Source organism: Poeciliopsis prolifica, unplaced genomic scaffold, assembly GCF_027474105.1.
Source record: "Poeciliopsis prolifica strain line A6 unplaced genomic scaffold, Auburn_PproV2 SCAFFOLD170, whole genome shotgun sequence".
In the NCBI taxonomy this organism is placed as follows: domain Eukaryota; kingdom Metazoa; phylum Chordata; class Actinopteri; order Cyprinodontiformes; family Poeciliidae; genus Poeciliopsis; species Poeciliopsis prolifica.
The window spans coordinates 102,669-119,765 of NW_026562545.1; the positions used below are offsets into that span (position 1 = coordinate 102,669).

General features: G+C 50.9%; 2 protein-coding genes and 1 pseudogene across 2 annotated transcripts; 2 read left to right on the forward strand and 1 right to left on the reverse strand.

Annotated features, from left to right (window-relative positions):
* The first annotated feature begins 797 nt into the window (after positions 1-797).
* On the forward strand, positions 798-12,187 carry LOC129356397 (calpain-1 catalytic subunit-like). Its single transcript, XM_055025989.1, is given in 24 exon segments — positions 798-831; positions 834-1,024; positions 1,026-1,037; positions 1,114-1,143; positions 1,145-1,184; positions 4,092-4,210; positions 4,449-4,582; positions 4,656-4,824; positions 4,935-5,018; positions 5,126-5,211; positions 5,282-5,356; positions 5,430-5,590; positions 6,859-7,028; positions 7,771-7,782; positions 7,859-8,070; positions 8,142-8,181; positions 9,103-9,168; positions 9,265-9,322; positions 9,530-9,594; positions 9,706-9,774; positions 9,877-9,955; positions 10,039-10,152; positions 10,229-10,287; positions 11,537-12,187. Coding segments are annotated over 24 exon segments (2,106 nt in total). The 3' UTR covers positions 11,564-12,187.
* Positions 12,188-13,530: 1,343 nt separating this feature from the next.
* On the reverse strand, positions 13,531-14,162 carry LOC129356419 (28S ribosomal protein S28, mitochondrial-like). Its single transcript, XM_055026004.1, has one exon. The coding sequence runs from the start codon at positions 14,140-14,142 to the stop codon at positions 13,630-13,632; it is 513 nt and encodes a 170-aa protein (XP_054881979.1). The 5' UTR covers positions 14,143-14,162; the 3' UTR covers positions 13,531-13,629.
* Positions 14,163-14,390: 228 nt separating this feature from the next.
* Positions 14,391-17,049, forward strand: LOC129356403 (splicing regulator SDE2-like; annotated as a pseudogene).
* The last annotated feature ends 48 nt before the right edge of the window (positions 17,050-17,097 follow it).

The window sequence follows — 17,097 nt, forward strand, 5'->3', positions numbered from 1 at the left end:
AATCCGCCTTCTGAGTCAGAACCAGAACCAGATGTTCGGTTTGGACCCCTGTCCGCCTGCAGGGGGCGCGCTCGACTCCCCCCTCCCCCCTCCGCGGCGTCGTGACGTCATGCGGTGCCCCGCCTCTCCCGCCGGGCGGGGCCGGTGCTGCAGTGAAGCATCCTCAGCATCATTCGGAACCAGAACCCAGAGACATCCCGACACCGAGCTGCCGGAACCAGAACCGCAGGTGGGTCACACTTTAAGCTGCGGTCCGACCCGGTTCGGACCGGAGTTCTGGTTCGGACCAGCCGCTAAACTGATGAAAACATTTGAACCAATCAGAGCCGTCCTCGTCACAGCGTCCCGGGCGCGCGCACAGACAGGTGTTACAGAGGTTCGCCAGGAAAACCCGGTTCTGGTTCCGGTTCTGGTTCCGGTTCCTAGGTCAGTGTGATGGAGTCAGCAGCATAGTTTGGTCCGGCCCGGTTCGGTTCGAGTTGAACTACTTCAGAACCAGTCCGGAACCAGTTAAAGAACTCTGGTGCACTGGACTCTACTGGACCTGAACTGGTCTGATGGTTCTGCTGGTCCGGCCCGATTAATTTGTTAATTTCCAGTTTGATCCCTGATCAGAACTGGAACCAGAACCAGGCTGGACCGATGCTTTACCCGGTCCAGGACATATCCGTGTCATCCAGTCTTGAACTTTGACCGGAACCACTGGGTCCAGTTCCGTGTCAGAGACTGTTTCAGACGGGAGGGGGCGCCGCTTCCGGTTCTGACCCGTTCTGTGTTTGGTTCTGGTTCTGCTCAGGATGTTCAGCAGCGTTTCGGGTCGAATCCAACATGAGCGGACCGGGCCGAGGGCCTGGGCTCGACCCGGCAGGCGGTCCGGTACCAGAACCAGGACTTCTGGGCCCTGAGGGAGGAGTGCCTGCAGAACGGAACCGTCTTCCTGGACCCGCTCTTCCCGGCAGAACCCGGCTCGCTGGGCTTCAAGGAGCTGGGTCCACTCAGCGCCAAGACCCGGGGCGTGGAGTGGGCGCCGGCCCACGGTAAAGAACCAGAACCGAAACCGGGCCGGGAATCGAGGGCGGGTCGGTGACGCAGCTCTTCTAATTGGCTGGTCAGGAGCTGTCGGCGGAGCCGCGGTTCATTGTGGGGCGGAGCCACCAGGACCGACATCTGCCAGGGGGCGCTGGGTGAGTCACCATGGCAACCTGACCACGTCTACACCTCATTCAACTTGGTTCTGGACCCGGCCAGGTGTTCAGAACCCAGACCAGGTCCGGAACCTTGCTGGTCCTGATCCTGTTGGGTTTCCTCTGCTGAGGCGGGACCAAACCGTTTCAGAACCTAAAACTGAAGGTCTTGAGTTCCCAGCATGCACTGGGGCAGCTGCTACCTGTCCAACAGGTGCAGCAGGCTGCAGCTTTCCAGGAACCGCTGTGGGCGGGGTCATCCGGTGTGGGCGGGGCCAGTCGGTGTTTGTTAGAAAGCTGCAGGTGAGGCTGAGCTGCTTGTCACTGATGAGTCAGTCAGAGGAAAACTGAGGCGGTGGCTGCAACCTGCTGCTACAGCTGCAGCTCTCTGAGGGGCGGGGCCTCCAATGTGTGCTGTTTTGCCTTTCTGGCATCATCATGCCCCCTGCTGGGGACCAGTTGGCATCATGGCAACCAACCCCGCCCTTCTGTTTGCATATATATATATATATATATATATATATATATATATATATATATATATATATATATATATATATATATGCAAACAGAGGAAAGCCGTTGTGGTAGATGTAGCAATACCAAGTGATTGCAACATCAGGAAAAAGGAGAAACTGGAGAAATACCAGGGCCTCAGGGAAGAACTGGAGAGGGCCTGGAAGGTGAAGACCACAGTGGTGCCTGTGGTCATCGGGGCCCTCGGGGCAGTAACCCCCAAACTGGAGCAGTGGCTACAACAGATCCCAGGAACAACATCAGACATCTCAGTCCAGAAATGTGCAGCAGTCCTTGGCACAGCCAAGATACTGCAGGATCCTCAAGCTCCCAGGCCTCTGGTAGAGGACCCGAGCTCAGAGGATAAGAACCACCCGCGGTGGGTGAGAAGGGAATTTTATTTTTTATATATATGAGACGTATAAACTAAGGATGTATTCACACCAGCCTCTTTTAGTCAAGTTTACTAGTCTAATTTGTTTGTCTAAGTCCAGTTGGTTTGGGGAGTGTGAATGCAAATTTGAATTCAAATCCGGACTGATACCACCGGTACTGAATGAACTCTGAAAACCTCGGTCTCCGTCTGGCTGAAGTGAACTCTGATGCAGTTAGAAGGCAGTGAGAATGCAACTGGACTGGAGACCTGCTCCTAACGCCAGAAGTCAGCTACAGTGCAGGGCAATACTGTCTCCGGTACCGACATCACCGATCCGACCGGATCCAGGAAGGTCCGGTGTCGGTGTGGCTGTTGTCACCGACACCGGATTCTGTACAGCTGATGCCAAACCGGAGACAGAACTACAGACGCTGGGAGAAACGTTGAAGAAGCTATCACTACTGGAAAATGGAAATGCTAACATTTCCTCCCTGGAACCAAGAACCTTCCAGCAGGTCAGCGTTCCTCTCAGGCCTCTGGTGAGCCGTCATTATCCAGGTGCGTTAAACCAGGGAGAGACTAAAACATGCAGGAAGCGGCCCTCAGGGGCCCACTGTGGACCCCACTGCTGTAAAGCATCAGAATCCAGCTCATGGAAATCTGAGTGAACCTTGGCGCCCCCTGCTGGTGAAGTGACATGTGGAACATGATGCAATGGGAACCAGCTGTTGATTGATTGATAGATTCAGCTGCAGAGAAAAAGTCAACAACATATTTTCACTGTTTTCTTTATTTGAAATCAACCAGTCTTCATAAAAATCCCACAGCAACTAATATATCATCAACATTCCTTAAAATCTCCCATAATTCCTCAGTGTCTTCAGTCCATCAGCCGCCCAACTCAGTCACTTTGGAGCTGCATTAGCTCCACCTGCTGGACGAATCTGGTGGGACACTGGCCCCTGAACCTCCACCCAGAGCCTCCACCCAGAGCCTCCACCCTGAACCTCCACCCAGAGCCTCCACCCTGAACCTCCACCCAGAGCCTCCACCCTGAACCTCCACCCTGAGCCTCCACCCTGAACCTCCACCCAGAGCCTCCACCCTGAGCCTCCACCCTGAACCTCCACCCAGAGCCTCCACCCTGAGCCTCCACCCTGAGCCTCCACCCTGAACCTCCACCCAGAGCCTCCACCCTGAGCCTCCACCCTGAACCTCCACCCAGAGCCTCCACCCTGAACCTCCACCCTGAACCTCCACCCAGAGCCTCCACCCTGAGCCTCCACCCTGAACCTCCACCCTGAGCCTCCACCCTGAACCTCCACCCTGAGCCTCCACCCTGAGCCTCCACCCTGAACCTCCACCCAGAGCCTCCACCCTGAGCCTCCACCCTGAACCTCCACCCAGAGCCTCCACCCTGAACCTCCACCCTGAACCTCCACCCAGAGCCTCCACCCTGAGCCTCCACCCTGAACCTCCACCCAGAGCCTCCACCCTGAACCTCCACCCTGAACCTCCACCCAGAGCCTCCACCCTGAACCTCCACCCAGAGCCTCCACCCTGAACCTCCACCCTGAGCCTCCACCCAGAGCCTCCATGGCCCATGGGGCAACAAACCTTTTATAAGAGAACAAACAGACTGTTGTGGTTAATAATTAATGTTTCCCAATCATGATAAATTATGCATCAGCCGTTTCCTAGCAGGAGCCACTTCCTGTTTACCTGAACAACTTCCTGTTTGCCTGCAGCTTGAGGCAGTCAACATCTGAGAAAGTCAGGATTACAGAGGACACCTGAAGGCAGCATGGAACACAGGCTGTTGGAGGGAATGGGTCCGGTCCGGTCCAGTCCGGTCCGGTCCGGTCCGGACCAGGGTTAGGCTGAGGCTTGAATTCCTGCTACCAGCCCGGGAGGAGTTGCATAGACCTGGATCAGAACCAGAATCAGAACCAGGACCTGGACCTGACCTCACCTGGCCAGGTGAAGCGTCAGCTGACTGCTCTTGCTTCCTCCAGGCGACTGCTGGCTGTTGGCTGCTATCGGCTCTCTGACTCTCAACCAGCAGCTGCTTCATCGGGTGGTTCCTCATGGCCAGGACTTCAGCCACCAGTACGCCGGCATCTTCCACTTCCAGGTGAGATTCTACCTGCCAGCAGGCCACGCCCCGTGACCTGGAGGAGGAAGGAGCAGTTCCTCCAAGTCCTTCCTATGGGCCTGCAGGGTTGGGGCACCGCAGGTTTGTCTCTGCTTCATGAGCAGCTCATCGGCCCTGCAGGCCTGGATCCTTGGACTAGGCCGTCACAGAGGTTCACTGCTGATTCTACAAGTCTGAGTTTGGTAAACAGGATTGGATTCAGTCTGTCTGTCCTCAGTTCTGGCAGTTTGGCGAGTGGGTGGACGTGGTGATTGACGACCGGCTGCCGGTTAAAGACGGAGAGCTGCTGTTCGTCCATTCGGCTGAGGGAAGCGAGTTCTGGAGCGCGCTGCTGGAGAAGGCCTACGCCAAGTAAGACCTGGAACCATTTATCCATCCACCTGTTCATCCATCCAACCATCCATCCCTGTTTGTGTTTTCTGAGGCTGAATGGCTCGTATGAGGCCTTGTCCGGCGGCAGCACCACTGAAGGCTTTGAGGACTTCACTGGAGGCGTGGCGGAGATGTATGAGCTGAACAAAGCTCCCAGAGATCTCTACCGGATCATCGGCAAAGCTCTGGAGAGAGGATCGCTGCTGGGATGCTCCATAGACGTGAGTCCCAGCCTCCAGAAACCCCCGGACTCCAGAGTCCGTCAGGCCTCCTTGTAGAAACAAACTAAGTCTGAGTGAGTTGAAGATGATTGAGTGTGCTCTGTCCTCAGATCACCAGCGCTTTTGACATGGAGGCCATTACCTTCAAGAAGCTGGTGAAAGGCCACGCCTACTCAGTGACCGGTGTCAGACAGGTGAGCTCAGAGCGGCTCTCGCTGGCACGGTTAGGCAACCCGGTGCTACAGTCTGGACGCTGGAGCAGCGCTCACTCATGTGTGTCGTCTCCTGGTTTCTCCTGCAGGTGGAGCACCGCGGGCGGCGGGAGCGTCTGATCCGGATCAGGAACCCCTGGGGTCAGGTGGAGTGGACTGGAGCCTGGAGCGACAGGTCAGTGCTCCACAGAAAGGAAGAACAGGAACTTTGAGTTGGATCATCAATGGGAATCTTGATGTTTCAGCTCTTCAGAGTGGAATTCCATTGATTCTGCAGAAAAGGATGAGATGCTGTGTAAGATGGAGGATGGAGAGTTCTGGTAGGTTGGTACTGGACGGTCCAAGTCCTTCAAGTCCAGAATGTCCCAACGGGTTGATGTTCTTCTGTGTCAGGATGTCCTTCCAGGAATTTCTGCATCAGTTCTCACGTCTGGAGATTTGCAACCTGACTCCGGATGCACTGAGTCAGGACGCCACCAGCTTCTGGACCACCGTGACGTACGAGGGCAGCTGGAGGAAAGGAAGCACAGCTGGAGGCTGCAGGAACCACCCCAGTGAGGATAAAGGCTCTAGAGCAGGGGTGCCCAAAACGTCAATCGCAATCTACCGGTCGATCGCGGTCTACCGGTCGATCGCGGTCTACCGGTCGATCGCGGTCTACCGGTCGATCGCGGTCTACCGGTCGATCGCGGTCTACCGGTCGATCACGGTCTACCGGTCGATCGTGATCTACCGGTCGATCACGGTCTACCGGTCGATCACGGTCTACCGGTCGATCGTGATCTACCGGTCGATCGCGGTCTACCGGTCGATCACGGTCTACCGGTCGATCACGGTCTACCGGTCGATCACGGTCTACGGTAGATCTGCATCAGGTTTTGAGTGGATCTCTCCAGGACGCTGAGAGCAGCACTTCCTCTTCTGACAGACTTTTCAAAATATTCACTAAGATCCAAAACGTTTGTGGCTTCATTAAATAATAATAAAGCCTGAAACCTGATATCGTAACGGACTGAACGTTTTTAACGTAATCTTTGCTCGGCTTGCGGGGTGCAGGCGGTTGCCACGGCAACGGGTGTGCTTAACAATAAAGAGAAAAAGAGTAAAAAGGTGCGAGTGGTTCTGAGTTGATCACCTGTTCAGGTTATTCTACCTTTGTTTTCCTTCGCTGTGGTTCATCACAGCCGCTGGAGTTTCTGAACGTTCAATAAACGACAGACTTGGACTGATGACCTCGTTCGTTTGCAGTAAACGTCACAACCAACATCAAATAAGACAAATATATTTGATTAAGTTTTAACAAACAAATGGCTTCTACTACCATAATTGTGTCAAATTACATTAATTATATCCCAAATTCAGATTTGCCTTTCCCTCTGCAGAGCTCTTTGGTTCCTCCCATCAGTCTGCAGTTTAGCATAGTGATGTCATCAAACCAAATTTTATATATACCATAACTGACTGACAGCTGCTGGCCTCAGGTTTACAACCAGCTTCTGACTGAGAAACCAGTAACCTACTGAAACCAGTAACCTGCTCCCAGTGTCAGAATCTCACTAAGGAAGAAACTGCACTAGGTTTTTCTATCACTTTATCATTTCTGATATAACTGATGTATATTTGCATAGAAAATGAGTCAATAGGGTTTCATTTATAATTTCTATGTCTTCGTGTCATGAGGTAGATCTCAGCCGGCTGGTGAGAGAAAAAGTAGATTTTGGTCTCAAAAAGTTTGAGCTCTCCTGATCTAGAGCTTTCAGGCGCACCACTGTCATAAACCTATCTCTGATAAGACTTTATTTCCCATGATGCCTATCTGCAGACACCTTCTGGATCAACCCTCAGTACAAGATCACTCTTCTAGAGGAGGACGATGACCCTGAGGACGACGAGGCCGCCTGCAGCGTCCTGGTGGCTCTGATGCAGAAGGATCGCCGCCAGTTCCGCCGCCATGGCCAGGACATGCACACCATCGGCTTCGCCATCTATGAGGTCAGAGCTGCCACAAAATCCACCATGTTCTCTCAGAACTGCATGAAAACTAACCACCTTGCCAGAAACGCTGCCCGAAACTTGTTTTCCTCCTGATGGTCCGGTCGACCCGGTTCTACTGGAACCAGAACTCCAACAGCTGCTGTGGCTCTGAGTCAAACCAACCTGTTCCCCTCCTGGCCTGTGGGGCGCTGCACCAACAATCACTGAGAAGACGGAGGTTTGTAGGTGGACCAGAGTCTTGATCCACATCGCAGTTCGATGATGCGTTCGGGTCTCCCTACCGAGCCGGATGTCCCAGGCAAACCATCTGGACCCAAAGCGGACGAAGCGGCTCTGGTTTCCGATGGCAGACTGTGAAGAAGTTCTGGATCCAGGTCCGGTTTTCCCTCCAGCAGCCTGGAAAACTGTCGATGAAAGCAGCTTTAAGAAACCAAGTGTAGAAATCGGAGCAGACAGGAAGGTCGGCCGTCACCCGGTGCCTCTGGTGCTGCTTCAGCCCGTCACTGGAATATCGTCTGGAATATCGTCTGGAATATCGTCTGGAATATCGTCTGGAATATCGTCTGGAATATCGTCTGGAATATCGTCTGGTTCATTGTGTTTGCTGGTGATTGATTGGATCACCTACTGTAAGATCAGATTGAAGCATCAGAACCTCTTGTCAGTCCTGCACTGAGGTCCGGTTCCTCACTTTCGTCACTACAGACCGTTCTGTTTCTTCTTTCTGTCTCATTCACAGATTCCCAAGGAGGTTAGTTCCTATCATCTATTTCAGATGTCCTGTTTCTGGGAACCACGTTGACGCTCCCCGTCCCATCCTCTGGCAGTTCCGAGGTTCTGCAGGTGTCCACATGAAGAAGGACTTCTTCCTGCGCCGCTCCTCCTGCGCTCGCTCTGAAAGCTTCATCAACCTGCGGGAGGTGAGCTCCCGGTTCCGCCTCCCGCCCGGAGAGTACCTGATCGTCCCGTCCACGTTTGAACCCTCGAAGGAGGCAGACTTCGTCCTCAGGGTTTTCACTGAGAAACAGTCTGAGACAGAGTGAGTCTGTGAGACACTGGAGGTCTGGTTCTGGTTTTCGGGCTCTGATTGAGTCTCCTGTGAATCTGCAGGGACCTGGACGATGTGCTGGTGGCAAACCTGGATGAGGAGGTGAGAGATGAGCAGTGGTGATTGGATTACTGAGATTACTGATTGACTGCTAACAACAGCAATCCTTCACCTGCTGTTAAAATCACATTGATTTTTACCAAAACTTAATTGCAAATAATTTTATAATGTAACACCAACAATGTGTCTCAGGTTGAACTGAAGGAGAGATTGTTTAACGGTTGCAACGGTACAAAAAAAAAGTTTGTAATCTCTATTAAACTATAAATAGGATTTTTGATTTTAACCCCCCTGCAGTGCCCCCCCGCCCCGGCCTCCAGGCTCTGTGTTACGGCCCTGCGTTTGGTATCAGAGCGCAGCTCCTCCTGCGGCTCCACAGCTCAGATGGCTGCACAGATTTGTGACATTTCTCTAAATATTAATAATTATGATGCCATTTAGAGGTTCATTCGTGGCTGTTTCCAGGCTCTCTGCTCTGTTCATATCAGTCTCCATGTTTGCAGTTCCTGGAGCTCAACGTGAAGCTCGCCGCCGTTCACTGGTCATGTTTTAACTTGACATTAACAGACGCAGACGGACGGATCATCGGGGAAATGATGGAGCAAAACCACCTGGATGTCAGACACATTCTGGGTTTATGAGTCTCTGCTTATTTAAAAAGCCCAAATGAGCAACTTGACTTTCAAAAACAGCCCAAAAGCTGCTGATAATAATCAGATTGATGACAGAAACTCAAAATAGTTCCTGTTTTTCCAGAAACAAAGTGCGCGTCTCGTTTCCATTCTGTGGCATAAATACGGCAATCACTCCGCAAGACATGTAGAGGAAATCAAATTAAATTGCAAAAAGGGATTTGGATAAGTAACTGTAGAGTCACTACTGGATTTGAAAAAGCAACGCGTTGGATGATTCCTTACTGACCAAAGGACCAAAGGCAGTAACGTGTCACCTTGGTGTCCGCAGGAGGAAATCTCTGAGCGTGACGTTGACGACTCCTTTAGGTCCTTGTTTGCTCAGCTGTCCGGAGACGTGAGTTCGACTCCTCAGGCTCTTTTAGTGGCTGCGCCGCTCTGAGCACGCTCAGAAACCTGCTCAGAAACCAACCTGTTTGCTTTCTGTCCTCAGGACATGGAGATCTCGGTGCGGGAGCTCAGAACCGTCCTCAACAGGGTCGTCTCCAAACGTGAGTCTTTGTGAAATCTGCGCATATAGGGCGGGTCATCCATGTTTCTGCAGCCAATCAGGTTCCACACGACAGGATTCCCCCAGCAGTATCGAGCAGGTGTACACTGGGTGGAGATGTTCTGGGCCTGCAGGTTGGATCCAGACCTGAAGGTTTCAGGTTCCACTTCCTGAAGACGCTTCTTGTTTCTGGTGTCTGTTGTTGCAGACAGAGACCTGCAGACGGATGGATTCAGCATGGAGTCCTGCCGGGCCATGGTCAGCCTTATGGACGTATCCTACCTCTGAATGACAGGGTCGGTTCTGATCCGGCCTGAACCAGGTTCTGGGCAGGTTAGAACACATTACCGGGTCTGGATCAGGTAGACCTTAATTGGAGCTCAGAAAGACGGCAGCGCTCGGCTCGGTCTGCTGGAGTTTCAGATCCTTTGGAACAAGATTAGGAAGTGGCTGGTGAGTCAGTGGAGTAGTCAGGCTGGTTCTGACCCAAACGGGTCAGGGTTAAGGTCCTGCTGGGTCCAGTTTAGGTTTTCAGGAGATAATGTTGTGTTTCAGGGGATCTTCAGAGAGTTTGATCTGGATAAGTCTGGCTGCATGAACTCTTACGAGATGCGTCTTGCGCTGGAAAACGGCGGTGAGTTTTATGTTCCTGGAAGAAGTTTGGGTTGGACCGGGCTTGGTTCTCTGCAAATGACCTGGGATGTGCTCCATCTGCAGGGTTCAAACTGAACAACAAGCTGTATCAGATGTTGATCGCTCGATACGCCGACAGTGAGATCATCGACTTTGACAACTTCACTTGTTGCCTGGTCAAACTGGAGACCATGTTCAGTAAGTCCACACCCTGATCCATGAGCCGGTTCTGTTCATGTGGTTCTGAACTGACCTGTTGGAGTCTGTTGCTCAGGAATCTTCCAGGGCCTGGACAGAGACGGGACTGGAACTGTGGAGATGAACCTCATGGAGGTACAAACCCTGTTCTGTCCTTTTACTTTACAGCTTGGTTCTGGTCCTCTGGACTTTGGACCGAGTCCAGAGTCATGTTCTGTATTCTGATGATTCCAAACCACTCCGATCATTCCCATCTCGGATGAAGGAACCCAGTTGGATGATATTAACTTGACGTTTTCCTTCTGCTTCTCTTGTCGTTAACTCAAATATTGCTAGCGTTAATATTGCTAACAAGTATTGCTATTGTTAATATTGCTAACATAAGTATTGCTAACATAAATATTGCTAATATAAATATTGCTAACATAAATATTGCTAACATAAATATTGCTAACGTTAATATTGCTAACAAGTATGGCTATCGTTAATATTGCTAACATAAGTATTGCTAACATAAATATTGCTAACATAAGTATTGCTAACATAAATATTGCTAACATAAATATTGCTAACATAAATATTGCTAACGTTAATATTGCTAACAAGTATGGCTATCGTTAATATTGCTAACATAAATATTGCTAACATAAGTATTGCTAACATAAATATTGCTAACATAAGTATTGCTAACATAAATATTGCTAACATAAGTATTGCTAACATAAGTATTGCTAACATAAATATTGCTAACATAAGTATTGCTAACATAAATATTGCTAACATAAGTATTGCTAACATAAGTATTGCTAACATAAATATTGCTAACATAAATATTGCTAACATAAATATTGCTAACATAAGTATTGCTAACATAAATATTGCTAACATAAGCATTGCTACCTTAATTCTCTGGCATCAAACCTTCCTGTATTCATCTAGTTTCACCAGCTCACTGTTAACTTATTAAGCTGTGAGAAACACAAAATCTCTTTTGTTACTGGAATAATGTGAAGCTTACATGAGTAATTTGTAACAAACAAAATAAAAATACAATTAAAAAATAATGTTACTTAGCATTACTGACTTGAAGATGGTATGAATTTCGTATTTTCTTCTTAAAGTTTTTCACTGACCGATTCATTCTCAGTGGGGATGAGGTCGGCGTCCTGCTGGGTGGGTCTTCATGGGTCATGGCGGAAACGGATCCGGTTCTGAATAATGTAGAAATGAACTGTGTGATCTGATGAACGGATCATCCTAATGAACTGATTCTAGATATCCAGTGAGACTCAAATGAACCGACATTTCCATGACAACAGGCAGGAAGTGTAGCCACCAGGGGGCGCCTGACATTCACGGTTTGTCTGTTGCTTCTTCTCCACAGTGGCTCTTTGTGACCATGTGTGGCTGAAACCCAGAGCGCCCCCAAGAGGACAGACTGAGAAGCTGCTGCTGCTCCACTGAGATACAAAACGTCCACATTACAGAGTTACTACATAATCATAATAATAATATATAATAATTACAGGACAGCAAGGCTACAGTGTTGAGCCTCAGTCTGATTCTAAGTGTATTTATTATATTAATTCGTATTTACCTGTTAATTATCATAACCTTCACTAACATGCATGATTCCACCCAGCTCAGTTTACCCAAGAGGACTCACCTGGTCAGGTGAGACGGCTCGTCCATCAGTATTCTCTGATTGGAGAATACTGCTGTTCAGCTGTCATTCACTATGATCAGCTGCTTTCATTTCAGAGCTTATTTAACAAAATGTTAGAAATGGTTCATCTAAGAAAGTTTCAATCTCAAATAGAGAACACAGATTCATTCATTCATTCATTTCTACTGACATGCAGCTGGGCTCCACCGGGTCGTCGAACCAGAACCACCAACATCCTGCTGTTCCTGAGCTCTTCCTCCCTCCTGCTGTACCAGTTTGACCTGATAGAGGGCGCTGTAGCTCCTCTGTATTTATGCCTGTAAGAACCTGCTCAGGGTTTATTGAACTTTAATAAAGTGAAGCAGATCAGCTGATTGTGTGACTATCCACATCCTTTAACCTCCTGGATCAGAACCTAAAGCCCGGTTCCCTCCAGGTTCGTCAAACGCTTTTTATCCTGAAATATTCCAGATTCAGACAATAAACCGGGTCAGAACCAGGTCACTACAGGTCCAAACCCAGTCCACAGGTTCTGGTGAAAATCATTAGGAACTGGTTGGTGGGTTCGCTCACCAGCCAACCGAGTGACAGAAGATCAGACCCGTCAACGTTAACGTCCGCAAGTGACTGTTCATTTATGGGTCAGGGGTTAGGTTAGGGTTAGGGGGTCACACACCATTCAGCAGTAGCAGGAAACAGATGCAAACATTAAATCAAGAGACAATAATAAAAGCAACAGTCCAACACCTCATGCTGACCTCTGTCCCTGAGCGCGCTGGGACAATTTGCAAGACAGACGGAGAACTGAACCACAAACTCCAGGCCAATCTGTTGACATAGGATTGATCCCGGCAGGGCGAGGGACCCCCAGGGGCGCCGAGGGGCCTCTCGGGGGCGCCGCTGTTGCGAATCAAAGCTGTTGGTGTTGGATCTTGGAGGAATTTCCTCTTGCATGTCCAGATGCTCTGCTGCAGATTGTTCCACGTGGATCCATGGCCCATTGATCCGTCACAGCCGACATTACAGAACCGACAACTCTCCTCCTGCAGCTGACTTAACCCCTGGGGCCACAAACCCCTGGGGCCAAAAACCCCTGGGGCCACAAACCCCTGGGACCAAAAACCCCTGGGGCCAAAAACCCCTGGGACCAAAAACCCCTGGGGCCACAAACAGAACCGGAACAGGATGAGCTTATATTCTCATCCTGTATGAGAATATAAGCTCCTAATTTTGGATGACATCAAATGTCATTAGCCTGATTACATGTAAGCTTTAAAATAAAATAAAAGTTGCTTCATCTTATTTCTGTAACTGTACTGAAAATCTGCCTCTTCATCGGTCTAGTCCAAGTATTTCTGTTTGTTATAAAGATGTTTGTTAATGTTTGATCTGCTGGGTTATTGAACCAGGAAAAGATTCATTAATGAACACATTAATGGGAGGATATTGAAGGACCTCGGTACCAACAAGTTCATCCCAGGTTCGGTCCAAACTGCTCCAGCTGTTACGGAACCAGTTCCCAGTTGGACCACAGACAGAAAGTTCTGGATGATCCAGATCGTAACAGCACTTGGTCCAGAACTTCAGTTCCTGGATCTCAGTGCTGGTTTGAGCCGGTCCATCAGAACATCCTGACTGATTACTCTCTGGTTCTGGTTCTGATCTTGCTTAGTTTGGGCCAGATTCCAGAAACTGCAGACAGAAACTTTAATACTTTACAGACATTTATTCTGATTATTTTACACAAACGTGATTTAAAACGTAATGATCCGCTCAGCGGGCCAGAACCAGAGCTGGTTTCGGTCCCGGCTCTAGTTCTGCTTCTGCACCCGTCCCTGCGCTTCCCGTCCCTCCAGCGGACCCCAGCAGCCCTGGGCCTCCAGCAGGGTGGTGTCGGTCTGGGCTCCCAGGAACCGGGCGGTGAGCTCCGGGTCCAGGACCTTCAGCCGGACCCTGGAGCCCCGCTGCAGCCTCTCTCCTCCGGCCGCGGGTCTCCGGCAGACGCAGTGAAACTTCCCTCCGAAGTCGATGTACAGGTCGTCCCGGACCACATGGAAGATGTTCCCGACCACAACCTTGTCTCTGAGCGGAACTGCCTGGAAGAGCGAGGCGAAGGTCTGCTCCTCGCCGGAGGTGGAGGCGCTCTGACCGGGCGCGGAGGTCTCTGCCTCCCGCTGGAGCTCCGCCTGCCGCTGGAAGGCTGCCGCGAAGCCGGTTCTGGTTCCGTCCTCACAGTTCGAGCTGAAGGAGGTCCGGACGGAAACGCTTGAGGAGAAGCGAAACACGGACCGGCAGCCGAACCTCAGGCTCCACAAGGCCGCCATGTTGTCCTCCAAGACCAGAAGAAGACGAGTTCTCTTTGACTTCCTGTTGGGCCACAGCGCCCTCCCCGGCTGATTTAAGAAGGTTAATGCAAATCTGGACTGGAAATCTTATACACCTTCAGAAACTTTTCAAATTTTAAATGTTTATTTGTTTGTTTATTTTTGTCTGTTTGAAATGAATAGAAAATTAAGTTTATTATTTTATGTATTTACTGGTTTGTGTTTCGCCCAAGAACGTCGATTCTCATCCTATGCGCCAGGAGGCGCCTGGGAGACGTCCCCATAAAGTCCTGCGCCTGCGCAGTGCGTTCAGCGGCGTAACAAACGGAGCCAAGATGGAGGTGTTTGTTGTTGCTCCGAGCTTCAGGTGCTCAAGCTTCGAGTTTCCACCTGGTTCTGTTGTCAGAGACGTTCTGGAACGGTTAGTCCCGCGCCAGGTGAGTGATTTTATCTAACAGAACCGGAACCGAACCTTAGCGTGGGGCTTAAATCGGAGCTGGAAGCCTGTTAGCTGCTGAGCTACCGAAGGCTGATGTTGGATATTTAAAAGAAAATCTTCGCATTTCAACATGTTATAGGTTGACAGCAAGCTTTAACATAAATCTCCTATTTCAATTCAGAGCTGCATTAACGTTAGTTTAAGATGTTCCAGTTTCCTGGAGGTGATCAGATGGGAGATTTCTTTTCTACTAAATCTTTATTGCTTGTGAAGAATTACATATTTAACATTCAATCAGTGAAACTGGTGTTCAGATCAAGTTCCTGCTGGGACTCCTCTGATCCCAGTACTTCCAGTTTCAGTGGAACTGGGAATTCAAACGGTTCTCAAACTCTGAACAAATAGTTTCGTGTTTAGAGAAGATTTGTATTATTCTAAATAAATGTATTTCAAGATTTAGATTTATGCATCATTTTGTGACGGTGTCCCACAGCACTGAGTGACCTTTAGATGTCAGAAAGTAAAAGTCGGAACCACAGGTCTCACCCTGAAGTGGTGTCGGGTCGTTGGTTCTGTCTCAGGTCCAGTTTGTAGGAATCTTGACTGATCCAGTATTTCCCATCAGGACTGGTACGTCACCACTAACGGCCGTCCGGGCCGGAGGAGCGGCTGCAGGATGGGGCCGTCTACCGCCTGGATCCCCGGCTCCGCGGAGGGAAGGGAGGTCAGTTCCAGGAAATGCACTGATCCCATCACCAGGTTTTGGGTCCATGTTTCATTGGTTTTCCAGGTTTTGTTGGTTTTCCAGGTTTTGGGTCCATGCTGCGGGCTTTGGGCGCGCAGATCGAGAAGACAACCAACAGAGAGGCCTGCAGAGATCTGAGCGGCCGGCGCCTTCGGGACGTGAACCATGAGAAGGAGTAAGCTCCTCCTCCTGCTCTGGATGTTGTTTTGTATTGAAGGATCCAGACAGATTCTGGTTCTGGTTCTGGTTCTGGTAGGATGGCCGACTGGCTGAAGAAGCAGTCGGAGCGCGAGGCAGAGAAGGAGCAGCGGCGGCTGGAGCGTCTGCAGAGGAAGCTGTCGGAGCCGCGGCATCAGTTCGCCGACCCGCAGTACCAGCAGCAATGCCACGACCTGAGCGAGCGTCTGGAGGACTCGGTTCTGAAAGGTGACGGGTCGGAACCGGATGGCGGGTCGGAACCGGGTCACGGGTCAGAACCGGGTCCTGAAGGTGTGTGTTGCAGGTCTACAGGCGACCGCCAGCAGTCAGGTGAAGGTCGGAGCCGACCCGGATCAGAACCAAGCCCCTTCGAGGAAGAGGAGGAAGACTGCGGCGGCGGCCGGGTTCTGGTGGGTGTCTGAGGTTCTGACCCAGTGAAGGGAGGACAGACCGGCTCTGACCCTGTCACCATGGTTACAGGACGGGGCTGGACGAGCTGCTGAGCTCTGAGGATGAAGATGATGATGATGATGATGATGAAGATGATTCTCCATACAGCAGAGGAGCCGTTACCATGACGACCCCGAGGGAGGAGGCGGAGCCTGGACCCAGCAGCAGGTTTGTTGATCGATCAGATATCTGGATCAATATCAGCAGTGAGGACATGCCTGCTCCTCAGAGGTCAGAGGTCAGCATTAGATCAAAATGTTCAAAGTCCACTGATCGGACCGACTGCTGGTTCTGGACCGACTGCTGGTTCTGGACCGACTGCTGGTTCTGGACCGACTGCTGGTTTGGACCGACTGCTGGTTCTGGACCGATCCGTTTCAGGATGGGTTCTGTTGCTGGGAGGGCTGGTTAAACTGGTTCTGATGGTTCTAACTGGTTCCAGCTGTAGAAACCCGTCCAGCGCCGGTCCAAATATTCTCAGTTCTGATTCAGAACCAGTTGTTTACTTTAACCAGAACCGATCCAAACCAGACCATTTCACCATCAGAACCAGAATCAAACTGGTTCCTATGATCTGGATCCACATCCAGACTCAAGTTCTGCTGTCTTCTCCAGCACCGCTCCAACCACCAGAACATCAGAGGTCCAGGACCCCGGGCTCCCGACGGAACCGGCCCAGGTCCAGGACCCCGAGCTCCAGACGGAACCGGCCCAGGTCCAGGAGCTCCAGACGGAACCGGCTGTTGGACTGTCAGGGGACCAGAACCCTCCTCATGGCTGCAGGGAACCGGGTCAGGTCAGAACCAGAATCCATATGCTTAAACATGATTTAGAGCAGAACCCTCTGCTGGTTCTGACAGTTCTGGTTCTGCCTCAGCAGTTGGACCTGTCCTCGGTGCCGTCCGTCCAGCAGCTGGAGTCTCTGGGTCTGGAGGTTCTGAAGGAGGAACTGATGCGCCGCGGCCTGAAGTGCGGGGGAACGCGGTCGGAGCGCGCCGCCCGCCTCTTCTCCGTCAGAGGCCTGAGTCCAGACCGGATCGACCCGGCACTGCTTGCCAGAACCAGGAAGAAGTAGACCCAGCGGGGAGGTTTCTCTGGAAGGCGGGACTTCCTGTCCGGAATG